The sequence below is a fragment of the Hemicordylus capensis genome, chromosome 1 (assembly GCF_027244095.1).
Source record: "Hemicordylus capensis ecotype Gifberg chromosome 1, rHemCap1.1.pri, whole genome shotgun sequence".
Lineage (NCBI taxonomy): Eukaryota > Metazoa > Chordata > Lepidosauria > Squamata > Cordylidae > Hemicordylus > Hemicordylus capensis.
The window spans coordinates 98,009,821-98,026,532 of NC_069657.1; the positions used below are offsets into that span (position 1 = coordinate 98,009,821).

At 42.8% G+C, this 16,712-nt stretch overlaps 1 protein-coding gene across 19 annotated transcripts in view; it reads left to right on the forward strand.

The window, feature by feature from the left end:
* Window positions 1–16,712, forward strand: part of SHANK2 (SH3 and multiple ankyrin repeat domains 2) — a 695,900-nt gene that overhangs the window by 282,446 nt on the left and 396,742 nt on the right. For all 19 annotated transcript variants that reach the window (XM_053285990.1, XM_053285997.1, XM_053285975.1 and 16 more), the window contains one exon: window positions 13,932–14,045. In XM_053285990.1, the coding sequence (XP_053141965.1) occupies window positions 13,932–14,045 (114 nt within the window). The remainder of the gene's footprint in view (window positions 1–13,931; window positions 14,046–16,712) is intronic.

The following is a 16,712-nucleotide window of genomic DNA, read 5'->3' on the forward strand; positions in this document are numbered from 1 at the left end:
TCCCCTTCGCAGCGTTCGCTCGCTCTCCCCCTGCAGCTCGCGCTCGCTCCCCCTCCCCCGCAGTGTGCTCTCGCTCGCTCTCCCCCCTGCAGCGCACTCGCTCCCCCCCACAGCTCGCTCACTCGCTCTCTCCTCCCGCAGTTCTCCCCATTGGGCAGGCCAGGGCCAGGCCATCCCATTGCCGCCTCCCAGGTCCTCCTCCTCCTGGCTGGTAGAGCTTTGCCCGCCATCTGCCCACATCCTTGCTGCCATCATTATTTCTCCCGGCCACTGCCTCCTCTTCCTGGCCGACGGGACTTCGCCCGCCGTCCACCCACCTCTTCTGGCCGGAGGGGCTTCGCCTGCCAGCCCTCTCCCTCTGCATCCTGACTGCCACCATCACAGGCTCCTCCTCCTCATCTGCATAGGGAATCCCCAATGCCCAATCACCACAGTGCCACAGGCTCCTCCTCCCTATCTGCATATAGAATCCCCACTGCCCAATCATCATGGTGCTTCTGCTCTCACAGGCTCCTTCTCCCTATCTGCATATGGAATCCCCACTGCCCAGTCAGGTGCTTCTGCTTGCAAACTCTGTCAGACAATCGCCTCCTTTCTACCACATCCCCATGCATGGCCCATCTTGGAGAATTAATAATATAGATAATAAAGTTTACTTACCCCCTTTGGGTTAGTTGTTGGAGGTGGCGGAGTGTGTGTCCACGGATGTTCCCCCTCCCCCCGCCAGCCTCCCTTGCAGCCCAAACCCCGTTCGGCCGGCTCTTTGGCCCATTCGGGCCTCCCCCTCCGGCGCGGTGGCCATTTTGGAGGCCGCCGCACCTACAATTGGCCTCTGTGTGGCCCAGGCCATGCAGAGGCCAATTGAGTAGGCGGTCTCCAAAATGTTTCCCTAGTAAGGGTAGTAAGGGTTTCTCTAGTAAGGAAACCCTCCCACGCCTTAAAGCAACCCCCCACCCTCCCAGGAGTACATGGAACTGGTTCCATGCACATCCCTAGTAGAGAGGTGATTCAGATCAATATCCCCTCACATGATTAATGGATTCTCTGAGAGTGCATAGGCATATCCACTGGTGACGTCAGGGAGGTGCCTTCTCATCACAGCCCCAATGTTGTGTGTGCAGCACTGTGTTAATCTGAACTAGCCCTCAGAGGACTGTGATGGGAGATACTTTTTCCCAACTGTAGACTGGCAGAGGCTCTCCTGAGCAAGGAGTTGACCTATGTAAGCAATTATGAGACAGAACAAGCCAGAGATACTCCTAGGATAAAACCATATCCACAGAGCAAACAACTGTCATCTATGTTTGGCTTAGATGGCCAGCAGACATTGGTACTGTATGTACCCAAGTGGTGTGTGCCCAGGGACAGCTGACAGGAAACCAGAAAAAGGGAAGATGCAACAATTGTGGGAGGCTGGTTTATAAGAATGCACTTGACCAGATACCAGACCTACAAAGATTCTCTTTACTTCTCAGCTGAAATGCTGAGGGTGTTGATGTTTGAATCCTCAGTTTGGGGTTGAAATGCTCCTTTTTCTTAGCTAGTAACTAACATTCTCAGCGAGATGTGCTGTCACACAGAATGACATACTCGGGGCAGAGTGAGGTCATCACTGCACTCCCCTGAAGCAAAATATAAATTATTGTAGGTTTTGTGGTCTGGAAAACCTGTTGGTGGGGCATCCAGTATAACCAATGGGACCACTTGGGAATAGGAAATCCTACTCATGAGTAAAACTTAATGACTCAGAATGAGGGTTAAATACAAAGCCAACATACCTAAAAAACACCCAAGGGTGTTTAATGCCCTATTGGTGCTTTGGCAGGGATGAGCATTTGGAATGGAGGTGCAGAGACCCTCTGTATGGACAAAAAAATTGGTGTGCACATTTGATTAGGGTGGAATTGAAAGAGTAAGGGGCTATAATCTATTTAAAAGATTAAATTTGTAGAAGATAGAATAAGACAATGTCATATTCATTTAGCTTTCAAAAAATGTGATTTTTTGAACACACCTTATTTTAAATATTTGAAATTTATTAGAGATTTTGGCCATGTCATTGAGTTAGCAGACTAGTCCATGAATGTCCCATTTTTCACTAAATTTATGTAAATTATGTTAATATACAAATTCTGATGTAGCACTTGATCCTGAATCAGAAGCCATTTCCCTCTTTAGAGAACAGCCTCAGAGGTTTCTGTGACTATGAGGTCAAATGACTAAATAAGACTGTGTTAAGCACAGCAGTGTTGAAGAGATACTTGTACTGGCTGGAAGGAGAGTCAGCTAAACTTAATCTCTAGTAATCACAGTAGCAGACAGCAAAAGAACTATATTAATAGAAGGAAGACTTGATTAAAGCTACATTCAAACAGATGGATTGAACTTGTATATTATAGCCAAACCTAGAGAGTTCCTGAATCTGTGATGGACTGTAAGCAATGTGAAATGAAAATGTATGGTTGCTAAGGACCATATTCAGAAACTTCAACATGGAAAACAAGTAACATTTGTATAACACAGTCCTATGTTAAGGCCAACATGACTGCCATAAAATCCTTCAGTGGCAAACTGCACATTATGTTATTTTCACAGCAGCAACTCATGAACATGCTAAAATGAAAGAGCAGTATAAGCAAGAAAAGCAACAACTACTTACAAAGAGTCAATGGCAACTTTGCAACACTCCTCTAATCACGGTGCTAGTCCCAGACAATTCTAGCAACCGCACAGAGAAATGACAAATCAGCTTGTGCTCATGTTTTTTCTGAAAGGCTGTTCCCACCCCTTCTACAGGCCATGGCCAGAGAGAACAACAGGCATAGAAAACAGCAGCTCTCCACACCACATCATGCATAGCTCAGTGGCTATGCATGCTGTGCTTCCCATTCCCTTCCGAAGGGTATGGCAAGTTTGAAGTTCACTGCCCCAAATGATTGCCTCTTGTGCATAACACAATGGAAAACAAGTATTAGTTATACACGTATCACTCTGAGGAAGTCACTGCTACTACCTTCTGAGGGGAGAAGAGGTTTAGGATCTTTCTTTGCCCTCTTACTGTAAATGTTCTTTGCTTTCCTCTGCTACGAGAAAAATGTTCAAGGTCTGGCCTAATGCATAATATCATTCTATCTCACCCAGCCTAAACATTAGACCTGTCCAGACCCAGCATGGTAGGCCCTATAGGGGGCCCTCTCAGAGGAGGGAGAAAGCAAGTCCCAGCTGGGACTCCTGGGCGCTTTCCAGATTAACCCTTGGGCACTTTCCAGACTCCTGGGCGCTTTCCAGATTAATTAGTGTCACAACATATCTGCTAAATATGCTTCTGTACTTCCTGTGTTGTGACACGGCAATCCCCGCGTTGACAGCAGGATGCTGTTCACATTTCGATGCCTTGTTTAGGATTTTATTGCTACAGTTTAGTGCTATAACATTGTATGTCTGTTGCAAAAAAAAAAGTAGTTGTATTTTCCTATTGTAGTGAAATTTTCCGAGGTAGATTCTGGGGATTGTTTTCAATTCGATCCTGCCAAGCCGAAGCATTCTACCACAGTTTTCGTGGGTAATCTGGAAAGCGCCCTGGTGCCAAGAGCCCTCAAGGCCCCATGGAACCTGAAAGTTCTGACAAATATTAGATGCTCTCTCCTTCAAGTCTCCTAACTTTACTAGAGAATTCAGTTTTTGTAACTTAAAAGTTTGCAGAGGGGTAAAATGGACCGCGTTGGCACATATTGGCACAGTAGTGCTAGCATAGCCAAAGTGGGTTGTTTCAACATTCTGCCTTTTAAACCCCTGAACAATCTATTGGTAATAGAATTGAAACTCTCTCTACAAACTGTCTGAACATTTCTAGATATCAACTAGGTGACAAGTGACACGATCCCTCCAAATCTGGTGCAGACCTGATATAAAATGGCTGAAATGCAGCAGTTTAAGAGTTGATCCTTAAACTCTAGAAAACAAGTGCTGGCTACCAGTTGCAGGGGAGTAACAGCAGGAGAGAGGGCATGCCCTCAACTCCTGCCTGTAGGCTTCCAGTGGCATCTGGTGGGCCACTGTATGAAACAGGATGCTGGACTAGATGGGCCTTGGGCCTGATCCAGCAGGGCTGTTGTACCTTTTTTGCCATCAAAAACCTTAAAAATTAATGTCTCTTTAACTGGTATGTGTGTGTGTGTGTGTAGTTGTGTTTTTTTTGGTGTTTTTTTTGGTGGGGGAGGGAATCTGTTCACTGTTTCCTGAGGAGTTAACCTCTGAAATCCCCATAACTAAGAGTGCAGATCAGCAGTTTGCCTTGTTCTGTTATTTCCTGCTCTGTTGTTTCTTGTTCCATTAATTCCTTGCTCTGGTGTCCTATTCATTCCTTGCTCTGTTGTTTTCTTTTCAGTTATTACTCAGTTATCTTAGAGGGGGGTACCTAGTTCAGTTCAGGGGACTTTATTCATTTACTACTATTTTTCTTTGTGAGTCTTTCATTTTGCTTTGTGCAGCTTTGCTGCTACTTTCTGTTTAACTCACGGGGTAGGGGGAGAGCTGAAGGGGTTGTAAATCCTGTTGGGTTAGCCGAGCTAACAGATTTATGACATCATTGGACAGTGCCAACTGTCAACTGCCATGTGTCAACTACACCCTCCCCCTGCCCCCCCTCCCACACTTTATTTTTTAAAGTATTTTTCAAGTGTGTAGATTCTTTGGTGTCTTCATTACACACCTTCATTTTTCTGTTCATTTTGAATCCACGGCTTTTCAGGTGGGGGTGGGGAATTAGTGGCATCCCATGTTCCAACTACCCCCCAACCCACAAGCCGCTGGGTACTTGGTTTATATTTTAGGAATTTTTGAGGTGTTTAGACTCTTTAGTGTGTAATGACTCCTCATAGGGATTCATTATGAGGAAAGGTTATTAGACACCAAAGAGCCTAAACACTTGAAAAAAAATCCTAGAACATAAACTGAGTAGTACCCCACTGCCTTGTGGGTGGGAGTGGGCTGTAGTTGGCACATTATTTATTTATTTATTTAATAGCTTTTTTAACCGCCGCAAACCAAAGTCTCAGGGCGGTTCACAATAATAAAACAATACAAATAAATAAAACATTAAAATCAATTGAAACTCCAAAAAGCTGCCTAAAATGAGAACAATTTACAATATTTAAAATTACAAAAGCTAAAAGGCCTGGTTAAAAAAAAAGAGTCTTCAAAGATCTTTTAAAAACCGCTAGAGATGCAGAGAGTCTTATGTCAGCGGGAAGCACATTCCAAAGTCTTTGAGCAACAACTGAGAAGGCAGTTGACAGTTGACAGCATGGCAGTTGACAGTTGGCACTGTCGAAAGGACAGTCAAAATAAATGAAGATGTGTAATGAATCCTCATAGGGATTAATTGAAGCAAAGTTATTATACACCAAGGAATCCAAACACTTGAAAAATAATGACCACACATTTTGCTCCATAACTCCACTTCTACAAGAGCTAGAGTTTAGCTATTTTTAAAAATGAAAGCTGGGAATCTGTGGGAATTAATAGGAGGGATCCAAATCTTGAATAGATTCAAATAGAAACAGGCGCAATTCGATTTTTACCTGAATCTAGCCGAAGGACCACAGGGTGCTTTGTTTTGTCTCCAAATCACCCGAATCAGCTAGATTCGGGTACAAATTGATTTGTACCCAAATCCATTTGCACATCCCTACTGCCTATGAATATGGAAGCTCCACTAAGCCAGCATGGGCAAGAGCCACTGTTACAATTCTGTTTCCCACAGTGCCTGGTCAGGTTTTCCTATTCCTTTTCCTTTTCAAACTACTTGGAAATTCAGTAATGCCAAAACCCTCAGTTTAAGATGTATTATCATCATAATCTTTATTACGGTCGTTGACCAGCACAAGTTGTAAAACAGTAATACTATACAATAAATGCAATATAAAGAAAGTGTTGCAGTATTACGGAGATTAAAATTGATGTAGCAATAAGACCGAGGGGGAGGGAATCTAAAAATACAAAATTTTAAAGCATGATATAAAGCACAAACAGAATAGGTAAAATGCATGTAAGCTAAAAAGGACTCAGCCAAACACTTTGTTTCAGTCAAAAAGCAGTATAAAGTCAGAACAAATTTAAAAGAGAGGATAATCAGCATTCTATGGGGTCCTGCTCAGCACAGAGTCACTGAAAATGCTAGTAAAATACTAGTGAAATAGATTAAAATAAAGGGCAGCTTATTCCTGCTTATTGAACAATTACAACTCCAAACACAGCTCAACTCCCAATCTGGGAGGAGATATACAATTCAGGGGCTCTATAAAGTGTTAGCATTGAATTAGCTACTTTTAAGCTGGCAATACCTATCCCCACATGCCCAGCTGCAACTGGCCGAGATATAAGTACAAATTGCTCTGGCATTGTGTCGTTTATTTGTCCGTTTTTAGGCTCTTCCGAAAGCGAAGGGCTGCACTGCAAAATTTGGCTACCTGTCTAGTGGAAAAGGAATTACTTCCTTCCAGGAGCCTGGCAGTCATCTGAGGTAGATCGAGACCTGGGCATTTGACTGTCAGAGGGTGAATGAAATCCCGGCGCAGGTCTCTGTAGAACAGGCATTCCAATAGTACATGGGTAACTGTTTCAACTTGACCCTTGCCGCATGGGCAAAGCCTCTCCCCATAGGGGATCCCTCTATATCGTCCCTCTAAAAGGGCTGAAGGCAGGGCATTACATCTTGCCAAGGTGAAAGCTTTTCTAAGAGGGGGCACAGTTTAAGATGATAGTTAAGATGCTTTAAGTTTTCACTAGTGCTCTAAAAAGCATTGAATTGCATGTTAAGGTGCCCACCTTAGCATGTGCGCTCACTACTTCCGGCCATGGGGGAAACAGGGTGGCAGGGAGGAACGCTGCTGCCCGAGGGGCTTAAAAATAACAGAGTACCGGCAGGGGAAATGCGGCGGGAGGGGTGAGTACACCCTCCCCCACCCTTAAAGTACTACCCCCACTGGCACCGACGCCCCCCCCCCCACGCCGAAACGTTTCGGAGGCCTTTATAATGGCCTCCGAAATGTTTCGGGCACATACCTAGTGGTGGATAGCTTCTACCTTTTAGGATTGATCATCAAAAGCAAAGGATCCAGCAATCAAGAAATACGCCTCAGACTAGCACTTAGTAGGGTTGCAATGAAGGCCTTGGAAAGGATATTTAGATGCCGTGACATGTCTCTACATACAAAATTAGAATCATTCAGACAATGGTTTTTACATGACACTCTATGGATTTGAAAGCAAGCAAGATAGAAAAAGCATTGACACTTTTGAACTTTGGTGCTGGAGAAGACTTTTGAGGATACCATGGACAGCCAGGAAAACAAACAAATGGATCATAGAACAGATCGATCCACAATTTCCACTCGAGGCACAAATGAACAAACTCAAACTATCATACTTTGGAAACAGTATGCGAAGACCCAGCTCCCTTGAGAAATCCATAATGCTGGGAAAAGTTGAAGGAAAGAGAAGAAGAGGACAACCAGCAGCAAGGTGGATGGACTCGATTACGACAGCAATGAATGCACCACTGAGAGACCTTAAAGGCCAAGCTGAAGACAGTTCATCCTGGGAAGAATCTATCTATGTGGTCTCTAAGAGTCGACACCAACTTGACGGCACTTAGTTAATCAATCAATCTAACTTCTACAAGTTGCCTTGATATTTCAGCTAGAAACTCAGTTGGGGGAAAATGTTTCCAAGCAGAAATTCAATACATACAACTTCCCCAATCACTTGTTAGGGATGCCCCTGAAGAACTTCTGCCTGTTGCATTTCTACAAAGTACTGTGAAAAGAAAAGTCTACTGTTATATGGCATGGAAACTAAGATTGACACCTTAACTTCCAGTATTTTTTAGGAAGCAGGAAATAGTGCAACTGTGATACTAATTGGCTATTAGCAAATATTATGTAATTCGGAGAAAATTTATGTTGTTCTCACTCCAGATTTTAAAAGGGCCAGCAAGAGCTCTCTTGCAGCCCAATCATGTATGTACTCACAGCTTTTATTTATTACATTTATATCCCACTCTTCCTCCAAGGAGCCCAGATCTTTTCTACTAGGTCCCACAAAAGGGGGTGGTCTGGGGGTGATTTCTCAAGTATCAGGCTGAGAAAGATATGGTGGGAGTTGGGCAGGCCATTACGGGGGGGAAGCGGTTCAGACAATTGAGGCCTGTTCCTTTTGCTGGCTCTTCTCCCAATCCTGCTGCTCAAGGGAGTTCTGGGAACACTCTCTCAAGCATTAAGGTGTTGCTGCTGAATGCCAGGTCAGTAAATGGTAAAACATCTCTCATCCATCATTTGATTGTGGATGAGCATGCTGACCTGGTATGCATGATAGAGACCTGGTTGGATGAGCTAAAGTGGAGTTGGATTCTTTCCGTTCTGTCCTCCCAGGTTTCTTGATCATTCAGCAGCCCTACCTTGTGGGTTGGGGAGGGTGTATTGCAGTCATCTATGGTGAGACCTTACCCCTTTCCAGGTGCCCGGTTAGGCAATCTAAGCATTTCGAGTGTTTGTCCTTGAGGGTGGGCCTCCAAAATAGGCAGGTGATTCTGTTGGTGTACCAATCACCCCGCTGCACTTCAGTCTCCCTAAGGGAGCTGACAGGGGTGGTCTCGGAGATGGCATTGGGTTCCCCCAGACTTATTGTCTTGGGGTACTTCAATGTCAACGCTCTCTTGAGTACAGGGATTGGAGGCACTGCTTTGGAGTGGCTTCGATCCTTTCTTGGGGGGAGGATCCAGCAGGTGGTGCCGGGGGACTCCTTGGTCATTGACCTGTGGGGTCCCAAGGGCTCAGTTTTGTCCCCTTCAGTTTTGCTGTGTAACATCTACATGAAACCTCTGGGAGAGGTCATCCTGGGACTTGGACTGAGTTGTCAGCAATATGCAGATAACACTCAGCTCTATCTCTCCTTGTCACCTGATCCTAGGGAGGCAGTGGATGTCCTGAGTTGGGGGCTGGAGGCTGTGATGGGCTGGATGTGGGCTAGAAAACTGAGATTTAATCCAGACAAGACAGAGGTGCTGTTGGTTAATAGGAGAGCCAATCAGGATGAAATTATTCTGCTAGTTCTGAATGGGTTTGCACTCTTCTTGAAAGAGCATGTGTATAGCTTGGGAGTACTGCTGGACCCATCTCTGCTTTTGGATGCTGAGGTGGAGGTAGTGGCCAGAAGTCCCTTTGCACAGCTTCAGCTAGTGTGCCACTGCATCTCTTTCTCGAGAAGGCAGATCTGGCCACAGTTATCCACACCTTAGTCATGTCATAGCTGGATTACTGTAACATGCTTTGTGTGGGGCAGAATATTCAGAAACTGTAGCTAGTGCAAAATATGGCAGCTAGGATTGTATCTTGAGTGGCCTTTTGGGACTATATTACACCCATTCTGGAAGAGTTGCACTGGCTACCAATTTGTTTCTAGCTCCATTTCAGAATTTTGGTTTTGACCTTAAAAGCCCTCAACAGTTTGGGCCCTGGGTATCTGAAGGACTGCCTGCCCCAAGGGTTTCTGCCTGCTTGACAAGATCATTGGAGGGGGCTCTGCTCTGTGTGCCTACAGTGAGGGAGGCTTGGCTGTCGAGTACACAGGACAGGCCTTCTCAGTCATTGGCCCCAGGCTACGGAATGCTCTCCCAGCTGACATCTACTCCTCAGTCTCCATCACAGTTTTTAGGAAACAAGTTAAAACATGGTTCTTCACCCATGCTATTATATGAGAGAACTGTGTTTTGCTATTGCTTTTATATGAAAGGATTTTATTTATTTTTTGCTGTTGCTGCTCTGTGTTTTTTGTGTTATTGTTTCATATAGGCTCACCTCTTCACCCAAGCTTTTTCCATTCTTTAAAATTTTAAGGTTTTAATTTGTGGATGATTTTTAAATTTTTAAATTGTTTTAAGTTTTGTATATATTTTAACTTGTTTTATGCTATTGTTAACCTCCCAGAGACGAAAGTTTGGGGCGGAGTACAAATGTGATAGATAGGTAGATAGATGGATAGATGTTTTTAAGCTTTTAAATAGGGATATAATATTTTTATATTTAAATGTAATATTTGTACTTTTAATTGTTTATTGTTTTAATTATACTGTAAACCTCCTTGGGATTATTTCAAAGAAAAGTGGTATACAAATTAAACAATAAATAAAGATAGACTCTTTGCCTTTGGAAAGAGAAGGGAATGCATGATCATTCCCTTTTAAGTGGGCAAGGAAGTACCTTTTAAAAGTGGTGACTGACATATTAACTAATGAAGTACATGTATTAGGAAGGTTTGTGGCAGTGGTGGCTGGTGGGGTGGTGAGAGATACTTTAAAAAAGTGATTACTGGTGGTACCACCGACACCTCCAAGCCGCCATGAGAAGCTGTGCTCCACGCAGCAGCTGTCGTAGCTCCAGCACTTACCTGGCTTCTGCATATGCATGGAAGCCATTTGTGTGGTCAGCATGGTGTAGTCTTAGAGACGACATACAAATAAGAGTGAGAAATGTTTACATTTTGCCCACTGTAATAAAGCTTTATCAGATATTCCAGTAACTAGGTTGTGTATTTCTTCTAAACAGTTTAGAACAATGTATCCTGTGGGTTGCTTTTCTGTATACTTTTTTTTGTTAGGGGATGCATGCAATGATTTATCAAATGAAATGGGGCTGTAGCAGTAATTCAAATAAAGCTGAAAGTGGGTCAAGTTCAGGTAAATATTTAAAAATTATTGTATTAATAGAAAATGGTGTAATCTAACTAAAATATCTTTGTTTTTGTTCATTAGTCAGGGACACTGACATCATTTGTGTCTGCCACTCATAGATATAAAGGAAACCACAGCTAATTTCTAAGTGTGTGTGTGTTTCCTCCAAAGTAATATCCATGATGTAGATGGGAAATGTCTAGCATCTTTGTTTGGGCCAATGCTAAAGATTTAGTTTCTCTAGGCTTTCTACTGCATAGTCCTGTTTAATTAAAACTGTTTAACAATACAGTATACTGGTCACATAGTAAGCCTTAGGACTGTCAGCTGGCAGCATGCAAAAGTGGGTCATGGTGGGCTGCTGGACTGGTTTGTTAGATGCTCCCTGTAAAATAAGGTGGACATGTGGCCAGGAACCATACAGTAACTACTTAGCAGCTAACTCTAACATATGTAGCTGTATCTTTAGCTACAGCCATGTCACCAACTAGTGATGTTGCTGCATTTTGAAACTGAGGGATTCAAAAACAACGATCTTATTTTCAATCTGAGCCAAAATCCCTTTGAATTTGTGAATTGCCCTTGCCCCCTTCTCTTTCATCAGACTTCCTGTCCAGCAGTTGTGATGGAAATTATAATGTGCACCAGCAGTCCATTCCAAATTAAGATGGGCAGATTTTGCCCATTTCTATAATCAGCTTTCCATTTTCAAGTGCCTGTAGAAAGTTTGTAACTTGTGAGTTTAATCATGTGATTGGAGGCCAAGAACAACTGTTGTCTTATAGCTTTTAAGTGGTAACTACATAACTCCTGGTTATTTGAATGTATCTCCTTTTTCTTTCTTAAAAGTTTGTACATGACCAGTCTGCATCACAAGAGTGTGGTGTGGCTAAAGACGCTGAGAGCTCTAAGGGTTGTAGACTAAAAATGCTGTAAAGTGAATCTATGATAACCATCAATGGGGTTTATTTTAATGAATCAAGGCTCTCTGCAGATACATGAAAGATGTATATAGATGGTGCTTCCTTCCACTGAGCCAGACTATAGTTCTGTTTAACCGAATACTGTCTATTCTACATATTAAAGTAAAAGTAAAGTTGTGCCGTTGAGTTGATGTTGACTCCTGGCGACCAGAGAGCCCTGTGGTTTTCTTTGGTAGAATAGAGGAGGGGTTTACCATTGCCATCTCCCATGCAATATAAGATGATGCCTTTCAGCATCTTCCTATATCACTGCTGCCCGATATAGGTCTTTCCCATAGTGTTCTTTGGTTACCTTTTCATCTTGTTTTTAATTCCTTTGCAATGGGAACTTTCTACACTCCTTTGCAGCTCTTAGCTCCAGTACTTGTTAAGTCATAGGACCAATTTCAGATTTAACTCTTATGCACACACAGAGCCTTTACACTTTTTAAAAGGTCATACACACTCCATTGTCGTTTTCTTCTGCTGTGAAAATCAGAAGAGTGTTTAAAAGCTCACTCCGTTTATGCTTACTGTGTGTTATGTGAATTTATTTTATCAACCATAGCTATTACATTCACACTCTTTGACCCAGATTCTAAGTCTACCATTAAGTACTGTGTTTTCTTTTAGTAGTATTAAATCTTTAAGTAATGTAATGTGACCTAATTTATCATAGGCTCTGCTGAGGCCACAGTTCATATAACAAACATTTTGGAATAGCTTCCCTGAAGTCTCACAAAGATTTCTTCCAAGACTATTTAATAGAGTTCTTTTTTAATTTTGCTTAAATGCTTACATTGTAAGCCTACTCAGGACTATTTCTGCAAAACCTGTCCACTATAGAGTGAAGTTCTATGTTCCTGTTTGTCTGCTGTGTCACTCCTTTATTTGAATCTGTTCTCCCCTTTCATCCTGAATTCTTTAAATTCAAGGCCAATGAGAAGACATTAAGGTTGTTCACATAACCTAATGGTGTGGGGCTGGGGAGGGCGAGGGAAGGCAGGATTGCACCTACCTTCCTCCTGGACGATCCTTTTATTCCTTGTCTCTGCTCTGCTTATGCACCCGCACAAGCTGTGCCGCTGGGAGTGGCACAGACATCTGGAGACTAGGGAAACGCAGCCCAGCCTCCAGAAATCCCACAATGCACCATGCGAGAAGCATGGTTTATTGGGAGATTTTCCTGTTGCTGGGCACTCTAGGTGACCTGCTCTGTGGCTGCTCGGGCTGCAGGCAGGCAGGGATCTGAGGTAGAAGGGTGCGCTCATGCCCTTCTACCTCATTAAAAGCCTGAGTAAAACACTTGGGCTACCTGGTGGGGCAGTGCCAGGATTGGACCTGATCCCAGCGCTCCACACGAACAGCCCTATTCAGGAAGGGCCCCTCATGTGAACAATCATTGTTTAGATAGGATCAAAATGACACCAAACCATTTCATACAGCAAACTTTGATCAAGTGGATCACCTCACTGTGGTCAAGTGGAAAAACAGAAGTGTGTACCGGGCAAGTACATTGAGAGAGTGCAGCATTTAGCATAACCAGGTGTACCACTCTGTTCATATTTCAGTTTTCTATGCATGTGTATGAGGCTGGACAGTGGTTTGTCATATGCTTAAGAAAGTGAGCGTGTGAAGTGGCCCACATCCCTTCTATATTTTGTAAAATGCCAAGCATAATGGATTAAACAGATTCTACCATGTAGATGCATGTAAATGTACAAAATAGATTGTTGATTCTGTATACAACTGCTTGTAATATGCTCTTAAATCCAACATAGTCAATCAAAGTCGGTGACTGATATCTCTACTAATGGTGTGGAAGCGCTGCATGTAAAATGCTTCTACTTTGCTTAGCAATTTGAGTCCCATTGTGAGTGCGGGGGAATGGTGATTTTCACCAATCTCTCTTTCCTCCTGAAGAGCTCTTTCCCTGAGGGCTGCACAACCTTCAGAGACATATTTAGGGATGTTAAAGAGAATTGACAAGGGAAGGAGAGATTGGTGAAAATTGCCCTCATCCGACGTCACAGTGAGACTCTGGATTACTAAGTGCTGTGGAAGTGTACTGCATGCATTAGCTCTGCATCATTAGTGGAGACATCTGCCAGTGTTAATAAATAGGTGCAAATGGCTTATTGATTGTGGCTTTAGTTCATTGGCAAAGTTACCATTTAAGCTTGCACATCAGGAAAACTAAAAGTAATTGAAAATTTAATGATGTGTTGTTTTATGTTTAGTTTTGAGCATTGGCGAGGGTGGATTCTGGGAAGGCAGCACCCGAGGACATGTTGGATGGTTTCCTGCAGAATGTGTTGAGGAAGTGCAATGCAAACCAAATGGAAACAAGCCAGGTAAGAGTAATAATGCATATGAAGTTAATGTATTACATATGATTTTGCTATGAAAAATTGGCATGATTTCATACTTAATTGAAGATATGAGTTTATTGGATCTTATCCAACTTGGAATTTTTCAGAAATTAGTAGAGCTGTAGGCATCAAATGGGGTGGTTATAGGTTTTATTTTGTTTTTAATGGTACAATGTTATAGTTTATTTTCTAAAAACATGTGAACTAATCAGTTAAGTTTGACTTTTTACCTATAAGTGAAATAACAAAAGATGTGAATTTGCTCTTTTGAATAGTATGCCTTTATCTTTTGATACAAATTTAACAAATAGATTAGGTGAAAATGGTTAGGAACATAGGAAGCTGCTGTCTATTAAGTCAGACCATTGGTCCATCTAGCTCAGTATAGTCTACTCTGACTGGCAGCAGCTCTCCAAGGCTTCAGGCAGAATTTTTTCTCAGGCCTACTCAACGGGGAAATGACTTGACTAGCAAGCCAGAGGTTGCTGGTTCAAATCCCTGCTGGTATGTTTCCCAGACTATGGGAAACACCTATATCAGGCAGCAGCGATATAGGAAGATGCTGAAAGGCATCATTTCATACTTTGCAGGGGATGGCAATAGTAAACTCCTCCTGTATTCTACCAAAGACAACCACAGGGCTCTGTGGGCACCAGGAGTCGACACCGACTCAACAGCACACATTACCTTTACTTGGAGGTCTTACTTCTGCCTCTAATAGCCGAGGGATCTGTTGCCTCAGTTCTGATAAAAGGACACCTTTGAGATATTCACCACTTAACATTTTTGGGTGTAATCGCCACAAGGGCTTACCATGTGGAATTACCTCAGAGAGATTACAAATAAATCCCACAGCCGCATGGTCTGACCATGGGGTAAGTACTAGTTTACACCTGTAGACTTCAAAAGAAGGGGGAGCCCAGAGTCTATCTAGCCGGCTAGCTGATCTGGGGTGGTAATATGTAAATTTGACTCCAGTTTTAAATTTATGTCTATACTGCGATTTAAAGTTCTCTTCGTGACGGATTGGGAAAAAATCCAAATCATTATATACCCCCAAGGCCTTATCATCTAAACCCAGAGTCTCACTCAGAAAACGTTGGAGAGCTTTTTCCTCATTCGTTAGAGAGGGACTTGAGGGGGAGACTGGGAGGCCTCCTGAAAAGGCTTTCCTGTCGCTCAGTTGGGCTCTGTTATTAAAATCCCCCGCGATCAGGAGGTGGCGCTTGGTGTCATATATATCTTTTAGTTTAGCCCAAAGAGCCTTCCTAAGGTGTGATTGTACCGGGGCATATATGGCGCAGAGTCTAAAGGCTCAGTCGAGCCTTAGAGTGGTTGCCGAGCTTGGGTCACCCCTGACAGTAAAATCTACATACATTAGTCTGCCCTGATCAATTTCCAATACCCTCTCGATTTTGAGATCAGGTCTGTCTTTAAACAATATCACTACCCCTGCATTGCCGCTCCCATCGTAGGACCAGAAGGATGGGCCCACTGTCCATTGCTGTTGTGCCGAAAAGCGGTGGCTCTCATTTTTGAAATGGGTCTCTTGTAGAACATAGATGTGATAGTTCCATTTGTTAAAAAGTGTAGGATCTCTTGCCTACGATTTGGTGACCTTAATCCATTAACATTCCATGTAAGTATATTATAGGAATTGGCCCAACAACCCATGATAGGAGGGTGTTATGTGTAAGGCATGGACCCATTCAGACAAAGAGTCGCTGTTCACGTAGAAGCGAAGCAATAAAATAGTAGGCATTTGTTCCTTAGATCTCAGAGAGAGATTCCTGCCTGCAACCTTGGAGAAGCTGCTGCCAGTCTATGAAGACAATACTGAGCTAGATAGACCAGTGGTCTGACTCAGTATATGGCAGTTTCCTATTTTCCTAAGGTGCCTTTCCACATCTTCTCTCTCCCCACCCAACCACAATTCTACATTCTCAGTCCTTCTTCAGGTGGCTGTGAGGGCTACAAGGAGGACAGTTGGAAGAATAAAATTATTTGTGCTATCAGTGACTTCCAGCAGTGCCGCTGTGGGCGCTAAGCCATTGAGATGTGACAGAATTGGTAACTGCGATAGATTTGTAAACAAACTAAAATATGGATTAGAAGTAGCCCATGATTTATTTCACAATCATGACTGTTATTTCATCAGCACTTGAAGAAAATGTAATGCCAAGTAATTTGTTTACAATCAATCAGTCAGTATTACCTTTGACTAAATATACTGAAGAAATCTGGAAAATAAATTAAGGGAAATGGTGAAGGGACTAGTGATTAAATCTCATCTACTGGGTCTATTAAAAGGATGTCAGCTGAGAAGTGTCAAAAGCATGCATAAATTGTGAGAATTCATGCTATAGTCTCTGCAGTGTATCAAAGCATCTACACAGTTTGGAAATAAATACTCTTGTGTGTTTCAAATAATATTGCAGAATTCAGCATCTCTTTAGCACAGTCTCCCAGATCCTTCTGTAAATGAAGCCCAAACAACTTCTTATTTTTTTAAAAAGAAAACTTTTTTTCTAGCCTAATAGATGTGTGTTTAATTATCATTTGACAATCTAGGCAAAACAGTGTGCTGCATAAACAGGTCATATATATAATCCTGCTTCTCCAAGAGCATGTATCTCTGGGCAGTCTAGT